The sequence below is a fragment of the Epinephelus moara genome, chromosome 1, assembly GCF_006386435.1.
Source record: "Epinephelus moara isolate mb chromosome 1, YSFRI_EMoa_1.0, whole genome shotgun sequence".
NCBI lineage: Eukaryota > Metazoa > Chordata > Actinopteri > Perciformes > Serranidae > Epinephelus > Epinephelus moara.
In genome coordinates this window covers 8,540,124-8,561,916 of record NC_065506.1, presented here as the reverse complement: position 1 = coordinate 8,561,916, position 21,793 = coordinate 8,540,124, and the positions used below count along the sequence as shown (strand labels likewise).

Here is a 21,793-nt window from a genome sequence, read left to right as displayed (position 1 = left end):
AGCGCTTTCTGCTTCGGAAGCTGCCGTTACTGCTCTGCAAGCTGCAGTTTGCATTTCACTTAATCAACTACAATGCAGTTCCTGATTGGCTGCGTACATTGTCAACTACGGTGCGGATCCCTGATTGGCCCCAATTGGAATTTAATTTCTGGAAATGAGGTAACACAGAGTCCAGGCTGATACAGAGACCAAAACAGAATGTTGAGCTCACATCATCAGGATGGTCTTACCAGGCTAATTTGACCTTTGACCATCAAAAGGTAATCAGTTCACCCTTGAGTCCAAGTGACGTTTGTGCCAAATTTAAAAACATTCCCTCAAGGCATTCTTGTGATATCACTTCTACAAGAGTGGGATGTACAGATGAACAGATGTAATCACTATGTTTTTTGGACAACCCAAAAACATTGTGACTCTGTCCCAAAATTGCAAACTTACTACAGTGTAGAACTTGATGTGAAGTATGATTAAACAAAAGACAAAAGATCTCTATGGGCACAGTTACGCTCAGGAACATTGCCATCAGCTCCTGAAACCGGCAGCTTTGCTTCCACTCAGACACAGACAGACTTCTTTTGTTGTGTGAGCGAGATAAAATTGAGAATTAAGTTCATTTTACTGAGGAAATTTTGAGGAAATAAGGATGTGCTTTAAAGTAAAATGATATCAATTATGTGGATTACGTCTGGCTGGATGACTGTGAAAAACCTGAGTTGTGCTTCAGAAAAGGAATCTTTTTTGTGGCAGATTTTATTCACGAAGCTTGGGATAGAAAAATATTTTGATTAAGACTGGGTTTTAAAGGTCTAGTGTGGAGGATTTAGTGGCATCTAGGGGTAAGATTGCAACATTGCAAGCATGTAGAAGAACTATGGTGGAAAACACAACAACGCCATTGGCCCTATCTAGAGCCAGTGGGGGTTTTTTTTGTTTGTTTGTTTTGGGCTGGGAAACAACATGGCGGACACCATGAGCTGACACCAGAGGACCAGCTCTGTATGTAGAAAAACAGCTCATTCTGAGGTAGTAGAAACACAGTGATTCTTAGTTTCAACTCATTTTAAACTAATAAAAGCATAGATATAAATATTATAAAACATTTCTGCCAATATTTCCCCTAAATCCTACACACTGGACCTTTAAAATAACCTGTAATTGTATATTAAAATGAAATGTTTAACCACTGCAACTGTACTTTTGGTGTCTTGAAAACCCATGAGGGTTAGGAACTTAAGGTCAATCAATCAGTCAATTCATTAAGTGTATAGTATAGAAATTCCTCCTAACAGTGGCAAAGAGAGGTGAGAAGAGGGAAGAAGTTGTGACTGAATGCTTAAGTTACAGCACTAAAGCAACCACTTATTTAGTTTATGCACTTGCCAAGCAATATTTATTCAGCTGAATCGGCACCATTTTGGGGTCCAGTATCCAGTTCGCATTATATTTCCATGGAATTGATTCTTTAGGAATCTGGTCTGTCTTGTAGCCATACCTGTGTAGTTGTTAAAAAGTCGACACAGTCCAGAGTGTATATGATGAGAGCCTGAACAAGCAGGATGAACTGGTTGAACTGCCACGTTAGACAGAAACAGAACGTTGTCACGTACATCAACCACACCATCACCTTCTGAGGAGGGAAACACACACACCAACACACTGGGATTAGATACTTAAACATGTCACCAACTGCATATATATATGCATTCCTACTGTTCTGCTGCCTCCTCCAGAGATGGAGGATTTTTAAGCAGACGGATTGGGTGTCAAGGCCAATCGATGTGCTCAATAGCTTTGATTTAGTGTGGGTTTGTGTGTACCTGCTGTAAGGAGGTGAGCTGAGGCCTGAGGTAACAGGTGATAGCAGCGACCTGCAGCGCTAGGAAGGGTAAAGACCAGTTCTCTCTGAGGGAGATGGTGAACTCCACGCGAGTGGTATCTACCCTGATAGGAGGGAGAGAGAGTAAAGGAAAATCAATTTTAAAAGTCACATAATATCAAAATGTCCAACTCACAACCAAGAACTAAACAAAGTAAAACACACTGCACTGTTACAACTTCCTGTTGTTAGTGCTGACGCTGTAAAACAACCACAGGAGTTAAGACAAGGTGAAGGGTTGACAGAATAGCCAGAGGCTGACAGATCAAAGTGAATGTCATAGTCTGTGGTCTCCACAGCTGTTGTACAGCCTGACTGCAGTGGGCATAAATGAGCCCCTGAAGCACACTGTTTTACACCTGGGTGAGATGACCTGGTGACTGACTGAGCTGTTCATCTGCCACAGCTCATCATGTAGAGGATGAGAGGCATCATCTAGGAGGGTTTTGATTTTGTCACTGACTACAGACTGTCCAGTTCCAGCCTGACCACAGAGCTGACCTTCCTGAGCAGCCTGTTGAGTCTGCTGGCCTCACCAGCCTTGATGCCTCCTTGCCAGCAGATCAGGCCCATCATGATACCAGAAATTTTGTAATTGATACCAATACCAGTGAAATCTCAGGACTCTCAATACCCTATTCAAAACAAAACAATAAATACCATATACTTAACCATAGACTCCTTTACTAAAACCTAGGGATGCGCGAGATTAGTCTGAGTTGTCTAAACAATTAAACATCTGCCCCCTTGCTAGTCGGCACCAGAAATATTAGATGGTCAAACCAATAAGTGTTTTATTCATGTACAAGGCAGCTTAAAGGACAACTTCGGTATTTTTCAACCTGGGCCCTATTTCCCCATGTGTATGTGTGCGTATGATTCATGGGTACAACTCGTTCTAAAATTGGAGGCAGGCTTGCCGCTGCCTGTCATTCGTTTCATCCCATCCCACACTTCCTTCACACTGTTCTGTCCCATTTTGACCTCAATCTTCTCCCTGTAGTTGTTTTTGACCTGTCTCAGTTTCCTCTTTACCTCCTAGCAGTACACTGCAGTATACAAGGTTCCAGTGAGTTTCAAGTGGAATACTAATATGCCTCCAACTCTGCTGTTGTCTTTTTGATCATGGTAAGTTTTCTGAAGTTGTAAAAAATTCAACATTTTGGGAAATATGCTAATTCCTTTTTTGTTAGAGTTTGATGAAAATGCTGATACCACTCTCATGTCTGTAAGACTGGAAACAGGGGAAAACAGCTAGCCTGCCTCTGTCCAAAGATAACAAATTCTGACTGCCAACAACTTCGAAAGTTGACTGATCAACACGCCATCTCATTTAATCTGCACACAAACAGAAATGCAGGATATGACAAGTTGTGATTTTACAGGATTTACATGCTGTAAATATGTTTTGGACGGTGACTTCCAGGAAGACTGTCTTTGTCTTTCACATACATAAATGTTGATGTTACTTCAAAACAACACAGCAAGCTGCTCATTTCCAGTTTGACAGTCTCCTTTCTGTCACCGGCTACTGCAGACAGGACACAGATTTAGTATGTGTGCAAAGGATCAAATCTTTAACCCATTCAGTACAACAGACTGAATCATTTACCAAGTGTTTACTCCTCTAATACCAGAATAAAAGCTTCAGTAGGCGTTAATGACAAGCCCTTGATGGCATTGGCTGGTGGTGAAGTGCACATGTTAAAGGCACACTTCACCAACAATTTGATCATTTGTATACCAATTACTCACTCTGTGTTATGTTGAATTTGTGAAGAAAACCTCTGTTTGTTTTTTTGTTTTGTTTTTTTGCATGCCTCTGTTATGAACAAAAAATCAAAAAACTGAGAAAATTCTTGATTAATTGAAGTCATTGGGGACCGTGTTCAACAATAGCAAAACTACATATCAAAACATCCATTTACAAACAACAACTCGCGCAGTATAATCCAAGTTTCATTTATCCAGCGAATGCTCAGTACTCCCAACACATGCATTTTTTCTAAGACCTTACTATTTAAAACACTTCCAAATACGAGTGCACACACCTGCTCAGGTGCGCTACTGATCTGTACTTTTTTATGCACAAGTATTTTAAATTGCAAGTGAAAATGTAGCAAAAAAATGCTTCCAAAAGTTTGGAATGAAACGTTTGGATTTATTTGCATTTTTTTCGTCTCGTCTCGTCGTCCTCCGCTTATCCGGGTCCGGGTCGCGGGGGCAGCAGCCTCAGCAAAGAAGCCCAGACAGTCCTCTCCCCAGCAACCTCTGTCAGCTCTTCCGAGGGAACCCCGAGGCGTTCCCAGTCCAGCCGGGTGATGTAATCCCTCCAGCGTGTCCTGGGGCGGCCCCGAGGTCTCCTCCCGGTTGGACATGCCCGACACACCTCCCAAGGGAGGCGTCCGGGAGGCATCCTTACCAGATGCCCGAACCATCTCAACTGGCTCCTCTCGATGTGGAGGAGCAGCGGCTCTACTCCGAGTCCCTCCCGGATGTCCGAGCTCCTCACCCTATCTCTAAGGCTGAGCCCAGCCACCCTGCGGAGCAAAATCATTTCAGCCGCTTGTACTCGCGATCTCGTTCTTTTGGTCACTACCCAAAGCTCGTGACCATAGGTGAGGGTTGGAACGTAGATCGACCAGTAAATCGAGAGCTTCGCTTTCTGGCTAAGCTCACTCTTCACCACAACGGACCGGTTAAGCGTCCGTATCACTGCTGACGCCGCCCAATCCGCCTGTCAATCTCCCGCTCCATCCTACCCCCACTTGTGAACAAGATCCCGAGATACTTAAACTCCTCCACCTGAGGCAGGACCTCCCCCCCGACCTGGAGTGGGCAATCCACCCTTTTCCAGCTGAGGACCATGGCCTCAGACTTGGAGGTGCTGATTCTCATCCCAGCCGCTTCACACTCGGCTGCGAACCGTCCCAGCGAGAGCTGGAGGTCACTGTTCGATGGAGCTAGGAGCACCACGTCATCCGCAAATAGCAGGGACGAGATCCCCCCGTCACCAAACCTGACACCCTCCACCCCTTGGCTGCGCCTAGAAATTCTGTCCATGAAAGTTATGAACAGAACCAGTGACAAAGGGCAGCCCTGGCGAAGTCCAACCCTCACCGGGAACAGGTCCGACTTACTGCCAGCCACACGAACCAGACTCATGCTCCTTCGGTACAGGGACTGGATGGCCCTTAGCAGAGGGCCACCAACCCCATACTCCCAGAGCACCACCCACAGGATGCCCCTGGGGACACGGTCGTAAGCCTTCTCCAAATCCACAAAATACATGTGGACTGGTTGGGCGAACTCCTATGCCCCCTCCAGCACCCTGGCGAGGGTAAAGAGCTGGTCCACGGTTCCGCGTCCCGGACGAAAACATCCTCAAACATCCTCAATCCGAGGTTCAACTATCGACCGGACCCTCTTCTCCAGCACCCTGGCGTAGACCTTACCGGGTAGGCTGAGGAGTGTGATCCCCCTGTAGTTGGAACATACCCTCTGGTCCCCTTTCTTGAAGATGGGGACCACCACCCCGGTCTGCCACTCCAGAGGCACTGCCCCCGATGTCCACGCAATGTTGCAGAGGCGTGTCAGCCAGGACAGCCCTACAACATCCAGAGCCTTGAGATATCCAGGGCGAATCTCATCCACCCCTGGAGCTCCGCCGCCGCGTAGTTCCTTCACTACCTCGGCGACTTCTGCCCCCGAAATTGGACGACCCGCCCCCGAGACCCCCGGCTCTGTTTCCTCACTGGAATATGTGTTGGTGGAATTGAGGAGCTCCTCAAAGTATTCCTTCTACCGCCCGACAATGTCCCCAGTTGACGTCAGCAGCTCCCCGCCCCCACTGTAAACAGTGTGAGCAAGTTGATAAATCAGTTGAAAGATTTTTGTATTTAAAAAAAACAAAAACTGTTTAGGGCCTCTGAGGCCTCTCTCACCCCTTGGTTTTGTCTTTTAACGCAGCTAGAGGCGAGTGAGTGGCGGCTTATGCTGCTGGAGCACCACCTTACACTGTGATGTTCCTCAAGAAAGGGAAATTGGTTTCCAAAACAGAAAGGGAAGAAAGAAAAGAGAAAGAAAGCAAACTGAGAGAAAACAGCTTCTGACTGATGTTTTTCATAAGGACTGCAGAAGAACTAAAGGACAGGCATTTTTCAGCAGTTGTGGGAGGCTCTACAGAGGCACACATTTCCTGGCTGCAAGGTCGTTAATTAGGTCACTATGACAGCTTCTGAGCGAGTTGTGCACTGATGCTGATGTTCCTGTCCCTTGTTGAACGCAGGTATGTTTTAATGAGCTTAAGTTTCAAAAAAGATCGCTCAGCAGGGGGAAGTGACAGAGTTAATAACTGTTCTAATCACCTGCAAGTGTGAGCGCACCGCTCAGCCCGGTGCTGCTGCTGCACTGTTCACTGAACCCTGCAGCAGCACAGCTCAAACCATGCTGTGTCTGAGAGGGCCTTGTCTGAGAGAGTTAATGCAATACATAAGATTTTGACTGATGATAATCATATTGGGCTGTTTTGCTGCTCCCTCTGAGACTGGTGCCCTACGCACAGCATGCGATGCGTTTGCCCGTAGGCTATAAGCAGGTGAAGAAGCTGATATCAGTTCTGTATGGTTCATGTTTGGGTACAGTTGTTGGCTCAATTATTTAAAAAAAAAAAAAAAAAAGGTCCATGTAACTAACGGCACTTGGTTTACTACATAAAACTACTTAAGCCTGTTCACATGAGAACAAATCATGATGGATCCAATGAAGTTTCCTATCAGTTTTGTCATTTACTGAATGAGGACACTGTTGAATTCATATTTGGCACACACGTTTCTGATTTTGCAGGTGAAGTGCTGTGCTGGTGTTTCATCCTCTAAGCAGCTTGCATTAAAGAAGGATCAGGGAGGCTTGCAGTTTAGCAGCATTTTTTTTTCTTTTATTTAACCACAAGGGGAAAGAACACATCTTTAAAAACATTCACACCCAACATAAAAGAATTAGAATCTATTAAATTGCCTCGTTCACTCAAAATGTTGCAGCTAAAATGGCTCATTAAAATTATTTATTTTCCTCGTGTAGAAGAAATCATGACTCAACGTCACCTTTACTGCACTGCTGTCTTAATGAGGACCCTGTGCATGCTTAATCTGTTAATTCATTTCATAAAACGTCTTACAAAGTGAAACAAAAAGATATGTATTTAATAAAAGCTTATGACTACTCTAAAAGTGGGATACTACTTTAAAAAGTGATTTCTAAAAATGGGCAAGAAAAAGGAAAGTTGTCTTTTTTTGTTTTGTTTTCCAGAATGCGAGACAAAACTATGATCTGGGACTAGGGCTGCCACTAACGGTTATTTTTATTGTCGACTAATCTGTCGATTATTTCTTCGATTAGTCGACTAATCATGTCATCAAAAAATGTGTTAAAATGTTGAAAAATGTCGGTCTGTCTCGCCCAAACCCCAAAATTACGTCATCTAATGTCTTGTTTCATACTCACGCCGAAGGGTTTTAGTTCACTGTCACGGGAGAGTGTAAAGCTGCCAATATCTGAACTTAAGAAGCTGCAGTAAGAGTATTTTCAGGTACTTTTATAGTACTTTTCTATGAAAAATGATTCAAACTGATTAGTCGACTACTAAAATAGTCACCGATTATTTTAAAAGTCGATTAGTCATCGATTAGTCGACTAATCGTGGCAGCCCTATCTGGGACACATGAATTTTGCATGCAACTACAAGATTATTTCAGGAGATTTCTCTCCTGTAATAAACACATTCCTCCATGGGAGAAAATAATGTTGTGTAATAATGATTATCAAAGCGTACAAGGAAATACATAATTTCGGCAAAATATCAAAGGTTGACCACTAATGATTATAAATATAATTTTTCAAAAGCCGGAAAAAGTGTCTACTGCCAAGATTTCAGATAGTGATTGAAAAAACATGTAAAAAGTAAAATTGAAAATTACAAAACAAATTGACAAATTCTTGGAAATGGAAGAAAATTTTCGTAAATCACACCCTAGTACATCCAAATAAGCAGTTACTTAAATGTCATATATGTTGGAGAGAGCATGGATCATTTGATGCTGATCACTTGCATAGTTTTTGGAAATGTCAGAAAATGGTATCTTAAGTATTACAGCAAATACTAAGATTTGACAGCCCTCTGAGCTGTATAGCACTTTCTCTGTTATATCTTAAAATAGCAGGTAAAAAAAGGCCATTATGGGGAATTACAAAAAACACTAGCTTCTCAGACACAGCACCAACAGCTAACAACTATCAAAGATGCACATCTTCAGATTCAAAGATGCTTAACTTAAATAAGACGGGGGAAATTATTATCTGACATTATTCACTCAAAATGGCAACACTGGAATAGAAATACTACTGAATCCCCCAACAGGACTGCATGAATGATCAAAAACTTGTGGATGTATTTTCCAAATATTTTTTTAGTTGATAAAGTTTAAGGTATGGTGGTTAGCACTGTCGCCTCACAGCAAGAGGGTTGCCGGTTCGATCCCGGGTGTGGGAGCCCTTCTGTGCGGAGTTTGCATGTTCTCCCCGTGTCAGCGTGGGTTCTCTCTGGGCACTCCGGCTTCCTCCCACAGTCCAAAGACATGCAGATTGGGGACTAGGTTAATTGATAACTCTAAATTGTCCATAGGTGTGAATGTGAGCGTGAATGGTTGTCTGTCTCTATTTGTCAGCCCTGCGATAGTCTGGCAACCTGTCCAGGGTGTACCCTGCCTCTCGCCCAATGTCAGCTGGGATAGGCTCCAGCCCCCCCGCGACCCTCAAGAGGATGAAGCAGTTAGAAGATAAAGTTTAAAGATGCCCTGCAAAGTTTTGATTTACATTGACTGTTACTAACCAATGCATTGTTTGTATCTCTAAGGTCTGACAAATACAAAGTATTAATTTCCCTCCACATAAGACATTACAAACACAATTTCTCCTGAAAGTTTGAAACCTGCATTGTTTACACCCTTGCTTACTTGCTTGCAGTCTTTTCACTACAGAAATGTTATAATTAAGTAAGTAGGAAGATGTCTGAAGTGACTTTCAACTGAAAAATAACTTTTTAAGATGTCTGTGAAGATTCTCACCCCCAAGTGGATAGTGCCAGCGCCCAGGGCTTGACACTAACTTTTTTCCCAAGGAGCACATGTGCTCCTAAATTGAAAAAGTAAGGAGCGCACAAAAAACTTTGGGGCACAATGTAAATTGATCAAATAATGTGTTTTCCGTAATAAACGTGATGCAAATAGACATTTACAAGCTAAATTATTTAATGAATTTGTATACAAAATGTACAGAAAGGTAAAATCATCAAGTTTTGAAAAAGTATTGCAATTTAATTTTGTCTTTAATGTTATTATCTTATATATATTATCGTTGCAATATGATTATCTTGTATAATGTTATTACTATCCTAAAACATTCTCCAGCTCCTCTGAAACTCTGCAGGACTTATTTCCACCCTGCCCAGCAGCGGTACCGTGGCAAACGGTCCCTAACTGCGGGGAGAACGGAGCAGACTTCGCCGGAGGTCCGCCACTTTTCCCGGTCCCTCTTCTCCGCCACACTTTGACTTATTCCCACCCAGCCGACAGCCTGACCGTGGAGAACGGTCCCTAACTGCGGGGAGAACGGAGCAGGCTTCCTCGGAGGTCCGCCGCTTCTCCCAGTCCCTCGTCTCTGCCACACTTTGACTAAAGCCTCTTTCACACAGAGCATGATTTTCGCGGCGCCCACCGCGGGGTAGGGCGCAGAGCAAGCGGAGAGCAAGGCGCGCAAGACAGGATTTGGGGGAGTACAGGCTCGTTCAGGAGCTACAGCTCCATGGTGACCGCTTCCGTGTCTACTTCAGGCTCTTCTCTGCTATTGCACGTGCCGAGGTGTCGTCACAGCGCGTTGCAGTGAAATTAAAAAAATTTCAATTCGAGCGCAGGCTGGCGGCGGCCGCGGCATGTGCCCTCTCACGCGCCGCTCAGCTCGGCGGCAGAGCGGTGTGCTCTTGCGCCGCGGTAGCACATACACAATGAATGGGTTCGTCGGCGGAGGTCTGCGCTTTACGCGCTCTGTGTGAAAAGGGCTTTATTTCCACCCTGCCCAGCAGCAGTACCGTGGCGAACAGTCCCTAACTGTGGGGAGAACAGAGCAGGCTTCACCGTAGGTCCGCCGCTTCCTCCACACTTTGACTTATTTCCACGCTGCCGACAGTGGGAGTTATATATTTATTGTGCCGACAGTGGCTTGGAAAACCGCCCATAACCGTGTCACACCTCCAACATTTGCGGTTAGATTATCATATTTTTTTACTGACAAAAATATAGGCTGCTTCGGCTGATTTTTTTATGAGCACATGTGCCCCTAAATATTTTTTACAGTTCGCACACATCTATTTTTAGTCGCAAATGCGAGTGAAACGCTCGCACTGTCAAGCCCTGCCAGCGCCTAGGGTGATTGCGGAGTCATAAAATCGTGCCGTGACTTGGCCGACAGACATGACAGACTACACGATGGTCCACACCAATCAGCCCCGGTAGTCCTTCACGATGTGTGTGATGTCAATGGTTATTCTTGTCCTATTTTTATTAGAATTACTGTTATTTCAGTCACTGTCTGTTCATGTGCCAGCTGAAATGTTATTGTAGTAACGAAATAAGGGCCACCAGATGACAGGAACTACATTTGAAGTACGCAAACATACAAGTCACTGAATCCTACACAAGTTCCTGCAAATTTTTCACAATAAAAGCCTATTTAGAAATGAAGGGATTCTCTCAACCAAAGTTATAAGGGGCTTTTAATTTGAAACAGACACAGGAAGTGTTGAGTTCAAAATGACGGTGCGATGCATTAACTTTATCAAGGCAAACGGGGGGGCGGATAAAAAGTAAAACTAGAAAATTACAGAGGGAATAATAAATACTAGAAACGGCCTGTTTATAATGTAGTCTGTGTCAAATGAAGCTGGTAGCCTCTGCAGTTGTGGTAAGTAAAAGCCACTATTTTTTAATTTTCTTACTTTATGTCCGTCTCAAGTATGAAGAAGTAACATTGTTTGCTAGAATAATGCTAATGACAGTACTCACCGGGTTGATAAAGTGCCTCTGCTGTTTCACACCATCATTTTTCCCCTTTCTCTGTCATGGTAAAATCCCTACAGGAACTATCTTAAAGGCTTGGGTACTGATGACATACAGTTGTCTACGGCAGCAGATATCTGTGTTCCTATTGGCCAAAGTGACAGCTGTGACTGGAGCAGTCATGAAAGACAAAAAGAAAATCAAACATGCTAGACTTTCTGTTAGAACGTCATGAGTCGTCCCATACGTGGCGTCGGTTGTCGTTTACTATGACACACTACACGAGACGAAACGATGGATTATCGCGTACGACACTCATTGTCGTTCACGATCCATGCCGACACCATACGTTGCTGTGTCGCGTTGCTGTGTTGGGCTAGATTAGATAGATACTAGATAGTTAGATACAAGTATGAACCTGAAAATAAGCATGATGCGTCCCCTTTCATAGGAAAAGAGGGACGCATGTGGTATTAATGGAAGTTGTTTTGTTTTTTGCAATTTTTCATTTTTACAATTTTTTTGTACGCACTCCTGTCACAAAATAAGCAGCAGCTGTTGCAGTGATACTACAATCTAAAGGGCCCTAACACACCAAGCTGATCATTGGCCATCGCTCAAAGTTGGGCCATTGGTGAGCGTCTGACGCCCTTGAAAAAGTGGTGTTTCCCGCACCAATGGCCCTCGTCGGCTGTAGTTGGCCTTTTTTCCGCCAAATCAGCATGTTGAATCAGCATCGGCACAGCGGAGCCCAATGGGAAATGAAATCATTCTGATTGGCAGTTCAGCTCAGCTTGTAAGAACAGAAATGGAAGTGACAAATGTGAACAAGGAACTGAAGTCCAAAAGGGAGTGCAGCTGAAACAAACTTGTTATGAAGTAAGATTGTTTATGTTCAGCTATCAAGCTCTTTAGCAGAAACGTTTTATGATAGTTTTTTATTGTTGACTGGTGCACGGTAAATATGCTTTTCACTGGATTGTGACGTTAATGTGCTAACTGGCTAACTAGCGTCAAGACAGTCTTTTAGTTTCCCTTTTTGAATGGGGATTACAAACAACCACTTTCTGCTGGTATGGAGGGGTATATCCTATCACACAGGTGCAGAACACATGGGCTTGTTGGCCATTGGTTTGGTGTGTTCATGTGCAACTTTTTGGCTGAGACACGGCAATCAGAGGCGACGCAGCAGGGGGCTCTCGTCGCCGCTAGTTCTCCAATGACGGTCTGGTGTGTCTGGCTCTTAGAAAGTGTTTACACAGACAGAATTGTGAGGCTTTATATATATTATATGTATATATATATATATATATATATATATATGTATATATATATATATACATATATATACACACACATAGATCTGTCAAGCTTGTGTGGGGATCCTAAATAAGGAAATAAACCCCATCTTATCCAGACATGTAAAACTGCCAGAACATTTACAAAGCCATGTTCATGTCTGCACTTCCACTGACCCCAGTTCCATTGGCTCACGCACACACATGAACACATTGTTTACCCACCTGTTGAGGATGTACCAGACCCCAGTGAGCATACCAGCCAGCCAGGAACCAGACAGGAGCCATGCTATGAGGTACAGAGCAATCACATACACCGCTTGGAGCGAGAACACTGTGTAAATATAGAAATACACTGGCTCCAGATACGACTGGAACACACAAACACACACACACACACACACACACACACACACACACACACGCACAAATAAACCATTACTTCATTAGGCATTAAATGCTGTAAATGAACATAGAGAGTTAAATGCAATGACAGCGACTGACTCAGGCACTCAGGAACACTGAGGCATTTTCCAGAGTTTGGTCTGATATGTCACTTCCCAGCAATCTTGTCACAGTGAGATCTCTGAGGAAGTTAAGTAACTGTTTCTCAGTTAATTGATATGCCAATACAGGAACCTTTTCCTCCAGTGTGACAAGTGCAAGTGTACCAAGCCATGTCAGCTATAAAGACCAAAATGTAAAATGCCACAGCATCTCAAATGCCTGACAGGCTCCTAATATGACTACTTTTCATAATAGTACCAGGAACTTGAAGGTGACTGAAGCAACTTTTCACCACTATATAACTCAGGGTCTTTTTGAAAACCCTGTTACACACAACTACTAAAGATCAGAATAAGGTTACGTAATACTGAAAAGTGATGTAAACTTCCCCAAATCCAATAAAGAGCAGGACAGAGCTGCTGACGTTAGCCTAAACCTTGATAGCAATTAAGACAGCTTCCACACAGTAGGGATATATCACACTGACATTGCATGATTTGGTCATGAATGTTTGTTTTAAAGCATGGCAAATAATACGACAAAATACAGTCTTGGAGTGTGATATTATTTTTACATTTTTCACACTTTGGGAATGCTTTATTTCACGGGCCAAAATGACAAGAAAAGTCACAGAGACAGTCAATCACATTGAAGTGTGGCGGTCATTACTCTAATCTTTTGTGTTTTACAAGCCAATTGTAAATAGCTGACAGCTGAGTGATGTGTTACCTGTATGGGCAACAGTCTGTAGAGAACACTGAGAAAGACCTCTTGGTAGATATTCATTCGCTGTAGGAGATTAATGGTCCTCTTAGATTCTGTCAAGTTGTCATGGATCAATTCTGAGAGCCCTGGAAACACACACACATACACACACAATTTAGAAATGCCACCATTTCTTCACAGTGACACAGACTGATTTTAACAATTATTATTGGAGGATGAATGTTTCTTAAAGCTGTCTTTGCTCATTTACAGGGTATGGTGCTGCTTTTAAAGAACAATAACTGTTTGAAATGTCTGTCAACCACTAAAAACACATAATATTCTGATTGAATTTAATTCTGTAATTGCTGAGAGGACAATGGATGCCTGAACCCATCAGTGTAACTATCCTTGGAAGCCCTCAAACATAAATCCCTCTGCTCAAATAAAAATTACTAAGTACTGCTGTACTGCCTTTTTTAATAAAAAAAAATAACTAAATATGTCAGGGCTTCCCATCCTGCAGTGTTTTATAGCACCCTCACCTGAAGGCAGCCTGTAAAGCCCATTAATCTCCACTAACATCATGAAAAAAATAATGAAAAACTAAAACTAAAATTACAGCCTTGCACTTGTATGCCTCCATAATCCCATCAAGTTGCAGTTACAGTATACATCCATGTCTGTGAAAACATGAATGCTTCACATATATCCTACCCCTGCCTGCACAGTCATTAGCACAGTTTCAAGGTAGGCACACAAGATTAGCGTCACCAATTCAATATCTGGCCAAATGTCTCTTCTCTGTTCCTGAGATATGACGTCGAGTAATGGCCAGAAAAGTATTTTAGCAGAACATTATGATGTAACAGTGAAGCTGACCTCTGACCTTTGGGATATAAAATGTCATTACTTCATCATTAAATGCTATTAGTTATGACCAAAAATCGTGTTTTGTGAGGTCACAGTGACTTTGACCTTTGACTTTTTGACACCATGACCTTGACAGAGGCAAGGTCATGGTGACCTTGAACTCTGACCATCAAAAAATTCATCCTTGAGTCCAAATGGAAATTATGTGCCAAATTTGAAGAAATTCTCTTAAGGAGTTCTTGAGAAATCACATTCACAAGAATGGGACAGATGGACGGACGGACATAATGCCTCCCACCACGGCTATCACCTGCACAGCAACATAAAAAGGTGAGGAGCTATTTCATACAGCAAATGTCATATATAATTGAGTGTAGCTGTCATTTACACCATAATTTACTAAATAAAGTGATCATGAGAGAAGATGAGTCATGATCTAGGTGGCATACTGCCTCTGTTAAACAACTTCCTGCAGGAAATCCTGTAGAAGGATAATAATAATAATAGTAACTTTATTTATATAGCACCTTTCAAAAACGAGTTACAAGGTGCTGTACAACAGAGATAAAACATATCACATACAATACAATTGCCAGCATAAAAAACCACCAAGAGAAATAAAATTGGCCTTAAAAAATTAACTTAAAAACACCCATCCCCAACAAAGTAAACATACAGTACAGCAATAATAAAACAGGATTAAGAGAAGGCCAATCGAAAAAAGTGAGTCTTTAGAAGAGATTTAAAAGAATCCACTGAGCTTGATGGGGAAGTTCTTCCCAATAAGCTTTAAAGCCACTGTATGGGCAAGGCAATATTTTTACCGTTTACAGTGGATCCCTACTGACTACTTACATGTGACAGATGTTGCCCTTAGTGAATAACCCACAGAGAATTATCACCTTACTTTGCAATTACCCTCAGCTTTAGAGTGTTTTATCCTCTTTCAGCCTGCTGTTTTAGCTTGACGACTGCTACTTTAATATTCCAGTTCACTCTCACCACTCTCATCAACACTGTTTTACGCTGTAGCAAGCAGCCAACTAGAACTACCACCTTGTGATTGTATGCCTCCTCCAACCAGTCAAGTTGCAATTTTCATTAATGTCTGTCCAGACTCATATGTAGTAGACAACCATAAACAACCCTTCAAATATGGATGTTGCTGCAAATAAGCTACAAATTCTTAAACCTGGATGCGTCACACTCATCTTCAATATGGCAGCAGAAAAGATCTACACAATCAGTACAGTTTTAAGGAGGGCACCCAAGATTAGTGTCACCAATTTATAATCTAAACAAATGTGAAATATGGTCACAATCTCCCCTAGCTTTGAGTGATGTCCAGAAAAGTCACGATGATGTTGACCTTTGACCTTTTAGATATAAAATGTCATCATTTCATCATTTTCCTATTGGACCTTTCTGTGAAATTTTGTCATAATCAACAAATGAATTTTTGCCCAAATATGTTTTGTGAGATCACAATGACCTTTGACCTATAACTTCATCCTAGAATCCAAGTGAACGTTTTTGCCAAATTTGAGGAAATTCGTTCACAGCGTTCTTGAGATATCTTGTTCAAGAAAATGGGACAGACAAATGGACAACCTAAAAACATAATGCCTCTGGCCAACACTGTCGCCAGCATGGAGGTATTAAAAGCTCTAAAACCCCATTGCACAATAGCTGCTCAGAGTCAGCACCAAACAGTAGACAGACAAAGTTAGTGAGCATGTGGTGAATTACTGACAAATTTAGCAGCTTAAGAGCCAGGTATTTTTTCTAAAAAGTTAGTAGGCTGCACAACAAAGTTGAAAGGAAAACATATATTGGACTAACATTTGCCAGGCTTCTACAAACATGGCAAATATTGCTCCATATCTGCTGGACTTGCCTATAAGCAACAGTTTCCTAACAATTTTTCCACATAAGCTTAGAAGGTGATAATTCAGCAGTGTTGTGTTCACAGCTTGTTTCTGCTGCCACCAAGTGGCCAAAAAAAATCTATTATTGCTGGTTTACATTATCATAGGCAAATACTATTAAAACAAGACCCTAACTCTAATAAACCAGAATTATCCTTTAACAATGGCATTATCATGGCCTGCAAAAAGACCAGTACTGATGTTATATGAGTGCACACACACTGGTGTCATTATTCCAAATTGGGCACTGGGCGCAGTATCATTATTATGTATTTGGTTTGACTGGAACGAAGCGTGACACCAAACTTGCAGCGTAGAGCTGAGTTTTTGCTGCAGGCAGGGATGTGTCAGCCTGATCACTGCTGTGTTCTTGATCCATGTAAGACCATAAAACCAGCACTGTTTTCCATAAACAAAGTACACATTACTACCCACACACAGCCCACTCCACTTCATTCATTCCTTTTTATCTTCCTTTCAAACTGTCATTTTCACTTTATCCCTATTCTTTCCCCCTTCCTTTAGTCCTTCCTACCTTCCTCACTTTAATTCTTCTAACCTATCTTAGCTCCTCTATCCTTCTGTCCTTATACCTTTCCTCTCATGCTTCTGTATCTTTCCTTCCTCTTCTTTATTCACACCTCCTTGCTTATTTTCTCCCACCAAACTCTTTTCCTTCCACACATCAATCTGTTACTTTGTCATTTCTTCCATCATGCCATCCATATAGTTTTCTTCTCCCTCCTTTATCCGAAACTACTGTAGTTTTTTGCATATTTAGCCGTTCTGCTGACAGGAAGAAAAAAAGTGAGCACAGAGTGAGACAGAAAGGGAGGTCAGCCAGTTCCTCAACTGATTAGCCAACAGCTCAATTATTTGCCTTGGTCGAAAATTAGGCTCGTTTCCAACTAGGAATTTTACATGATAATGGGAACAAATAATTAGACCAATTTCCCTCAGACCAGACTGTGCGTCACGAGAAACTGCAGTGATTTGTTCGGTCTGGCTGGAAAACGGAGGGAAAAAGTGTCTTTCCCCTTGTAACAGTGAGAGACAGCTGCCTTATGTAAAAAAAAGTCTATTTAGTCAAGAATCGCTTTTTTGTGATATTAATACCACGTACCAATTACTACAGTTGTTTCACAGTTATCAAAATATCCACAAACTTTCGAGTTATATGATTTTACACAACCTAGCTACAACCTAATTAATCTAATTTTAGCTCCATTAGCTAGTTGAAAACGTCATCTCTGGATGACTTTTGAGTGATGCCAGCTGACTCGTTTTAAAACAAGAATCCTGAAAAAGGGTTTTAAATATATATTTAATAGTTAGATAAATTACACCATCCTGAAACACCTGAGGCTAAAGCTGCAAATCCCAGGCAAAATGTACTCACCAGCTGATGATACACATAGAGGACAAAGTAAAGAAACAGCACTGGTCTTTCAACACAGTGTAAAGCTGGTTAATCCTAGATTATAAGTATGATAGAGAAAAATGCCAGATTGGACTGTTACTTAATTCTGATATTGCCCTATGAGGCTGCTTAGCTGGCACACCTGATTGTATTTCCAAAAGGTATGTTTTCACTTTTAATGTAATAAAAGAGAAGGCTTCTAAGATGAGGACCAACAAGCAAATGTGTTTAGCAAATATAACACTTCCTCAGGATATGCTGACGGGAGTTGACTGGACAGCGCAGCGCCACAGCTGACCGGACTGAACTAAGACATCACAATATCACTGGAGTTTCATACCAGAGAGAAGACATATAAGAGATTCAACTCAAGTGTATCACTGCCACGTTTTATATTTAATTTGTTTTCTCATTCACCACCATCTACTTACACATCTGAGCAAGAGAAGGACTACAAACTACTTTCTTCGTTCATCAGAAAGATTTTTCTCTTCACGATCTGTTATTTCCCTCATCAACTTTCAATATCGATACAATTAAAATCAGAAAGAGTATCTGCCTGCAAGAAACACGTTTACATCAGTGATCGTCATTTCCATTCAGTCGCACCAGGCTGATAGTTCCCGGGTGCCGGGTTGATGTGTTACAGAACTTTAATTTGTTTAATAAAGCCTTTAAAGCCTACTGATAGCTGATCCAGCTGTGATCAGCTGCTGCCGTCATCACAAACGGACGTTGCTTCACATGACACTTAAAAATGAAATATGTCTCATTTCTCTAAAGGTGTATTTCCTTGTTTCATCTTTCTTCACATCTCATCCTCGCATCTCTCCCCTGTGTCTTATGTGGGCGGAGGTTAGATGCAAGTTAGAGATGCAAGAGAGGGAAACGTGGATGTAAGATCAGGTATTGGGATGAACTCTCTGGTACCATCCATTGGTTGGGTTGGTTCGGGTTTAGTGAAGATGAGTGGGACTGGTTACAGTTCGTGTAAGAATGTCAGGGTAAGCCAATCAGAGGCAGAGTAAGGCAGAGTAGGGCGGGTCATGCCTTCACCATCCTAGGAAATTAATTTGTATCTAGTACAGCTTCCACACAGTGAGAAAATACTACATTAGCAGTGTATCATTCAGTCAAGAGTGAAGCTCTTACCCCGAAAAATTATGTAGTTGATGATACATTGGCTAGTCTATTATCTCCCTATTACTCTAATCTTTCCTGCTTATCGCTCAAACAAATGATTAATTTCTGAATTAATATCGGTGCTCATTCAAGATACCTTCATCAGTTACCGGAGGCCACTGTCTAACATCATCAATCCAGCTATTCATGATGCTGTCACTGTAGAGAGTCAGTTCACAATGACAGCATAATGAATTGATGACTGACACATGTCACCGCAGCAATGGCGCCGCCACAAGATGGCGGCATACACAAATCACTCGCCGAATTCGTCTATAGGTGACATGTTTTCAGTCAACAGTCAATTAGGCTCATAAAATCAAGGATGACATAAATAGACCCATAATTAGGCTGATATTTGATTAATTCAATAAAAGGCCAGTATTGGTGCAATATATACACAGAAAATAATATAATCATGAACATAGTGTATACCTTCGTGTACTGTTGGGGCCTGCAACATTTGCTTGTAGTAGGAGTAGTACAGTCCACACTCTGTCCGAAACGAGATCTCCCGCTCCACTTCCTGAAAGCAAAAAAGGGGATTTCAGCTATATGAAACCAAAGACTTCTATTCTCCAAAATATGGAAAACAGATATCCTGGCAAAGCATGACAGAAACATGGAGGATAGAGGCAAAGCGGCTAATACACTCGTAATCCTCAACAGTAACAATACGACAGGTAGTGGGGTGTGTGTGTGTGTGTGTGTGTGTGTGTGTGTGTGTGTGTAGGTGCTTAGACGATGTCTTCCCAGGAGATTTCCTGCTTGCCATGCATCATTACTGTTCCACTGGGGGGTAAAAACTGAGAGCAAACAGTGAAAAACCGGCTGCGGAATATTAACTCAATCATCCATCTATCATGTCCAGTTTGTAAATACTTTTCACATCTGTGCTCAACCAAAAAATACATCCTTTAACTATAGTGATATATTTCTTTGACATATTGGTTATCTGATTTAACTAAAAGTCTCCAGCACTGTCCCTCCATGATGGAAGTGGTCATCCCTAAAGATCTTGAAATCTGCTTTCTAAAAACCAAAGCATATTAAAGTATAATGACGATGCCATTTATAGCATCTTTTTCCAGTGATGACTCATGATTAAAAGCTCATCCCTTATAAAGAGCCATAAGAAACAAATTTTGGAGACGAAAACCTTGATGATTCATCGACAAACTGACACTAAATGGAACAGCCCTGCTGATTTCCATCTGCTTTACAAATTCAGCTTTCATGCTGAAAAAGACAAAATTCCTCCATGAAATGACATTCAAATACACTTTTATATATAAAATGTCCCTTTGTAGTCTGTAGCCCCGCCTGTGCAGCTACATCTCATCATCTTAAGCAGAACTGATAGCAGAATTTAATAAGCCTGGCTATTTAATTCCTGTGATGTCCTGCAGATCATCATACCCAGTCTGTCATTACCTGACAGCACATGTGCTTCTATAGCAATCAGGGAGGATCAACAACATGCAGGACACCAGGCAAATGTGTTCCCACCAGCTAGTTCATTTAATCCACCTAGTTTAAACTCTTTAAACTTTTAGTTGAGTGAAAACCAGCAGGGTTTTGAGACCTGAGGAGCACAACAGAGAGTTCATAACACAGGGAGATATCAGTCATTTTTACATAGACATTTGTATTTGATATACAGTAATACAGTACTGAAGACCTCTCAACAACACACAGGTGCAGGAGGAAATGATGAACCTCGTCACCGGAAAAAGAGATTGACGCTGTGAACACAGTGACAGTCCCAGGTGTGAAAACACTGTTAATAGGAAATAAAGTGAGTTTTCACCCTTATGACACAGCCTTGGTCTACCCACAGAGGTGGTGTTAATTAGACTTCTTCCGGAGACATAGTGGGCATGAACAGGCTGTTCTTGACATCTTTCTGACTCTAATTAATTTTGTTGCACCTGTTAGAGTGGGACAGTGTACGCCTTTTATTAGTAACTTCAGCAAACTTCCAGCACAGCAACACCTTCTCATGCTCATTAAATACTCCATTAATACTGATAATGAAAATTCTTTGCAAGACATCCCTTAAATGTTCTGTGTGCGACATTCAGAGCATTAATAAAGCAGCATAGCACTATTTGCCATGTAAAGCTAAAGTGAAGTAATGGCTTCCTGAGCTGAGAATGAAGTCATGCTCCCTCTGTGTGTTTTGCAATAAAAGCTTCTCTGTGGCTTGTTGTGTGATGCCGGTACAGCCGTGCATGCATGTCTGTATCTTAATGGCTAGTTTAACGCCACCACTTTGCACTACGCTCATGCGGCGCTCATGCGGCGATTATTGCTAGTATTGGGAAGGTGTTGTCATGGAAGTGGAGTGCCCCTCTCTGGTTCTCCCCACTTGCTCTGTCTGCACTGTTGCTGTTGTTAAGTGGTTTATGGTATTAGCACTGTTAGCTGTTACCTGCTAGAATAGTCACCTCCGATTAGACGTCTAAACAATTAAACGTCCGCCCCCTGGCTAGTCGGCACCAGAAATATTAGTTGGTTAAACTAAATAGTGTTTTATTCACGTGCAAGGCCGCTGAACTGTTACGCAGCCTCCCGCCACTAGTTGGTGCTACAGAGCCGTCAGACAGCAGTCCCCCTCCCCGCAGTAATGCTCGAGTAGACTGGAGTTTTAAAACAGCTCAGTGGAATTGGAGAGATGTACTCTCGCAAAACCAGCGAGATTTGGCAGTACTTTGATGTAGAAAATGAAAACAATGTAGGCTGTGTCAGAAAAAACTGGTACATAATCACTCGACTGGAGCAATGTGTAACAGGGCTCGACAGTGCGAGCGTTTCACTCGCATTTGCGACTAAAAATAGCTGTGTGCAAACTGTAAAAAATATTTAGGGGCACATGTGCGCATAAAAAAATCAGC

General features: G+C 42.1%; 1 protein-coding gene across 3 annotated transcripts in view; it reads right to left on the bottom strand.

The window, feature by feature from the left end:
- dpy19l3 (dpy-19 like C-mannosyltransferase 3) overlaps positions 1 to 21,793 on the bottom strand; it is a 104,533-nt gene that overhangs the window by 65,597 nt on the left and 17,143 nt on the right. For all 3 annotated transcript variants that reach the window (XM_050049999.1, XM_050049991.1, XM_050049983.1), the window contains exons 4-8: positions 19,332 to 19,422; positions 13,518 to 13,639; positions 12,507 to 12,652; positions 1,818 to 1,941; positions 1,493 to 1,627 (exon numbers count right to left, since the gene is read on the bottom strand). In XM_050049999.1, the coding sequence (XP_049905956.1) occupies positions 1,493 to 1,627; positions 1,818 to 1,941; positions 12,507 to 12,652; positions 13,518 to 13,639; positions 19,332 to 19,422 (618 nt within the window). The remainder of the gene's footprint in view (positions 1 to 1,492; positions 1,628 to 1,817; positions 1,942 to 12,506; positions 12,653 to 13,517; positions 13,640 to 19,331; positions 19,423 to 21,793) is intronic.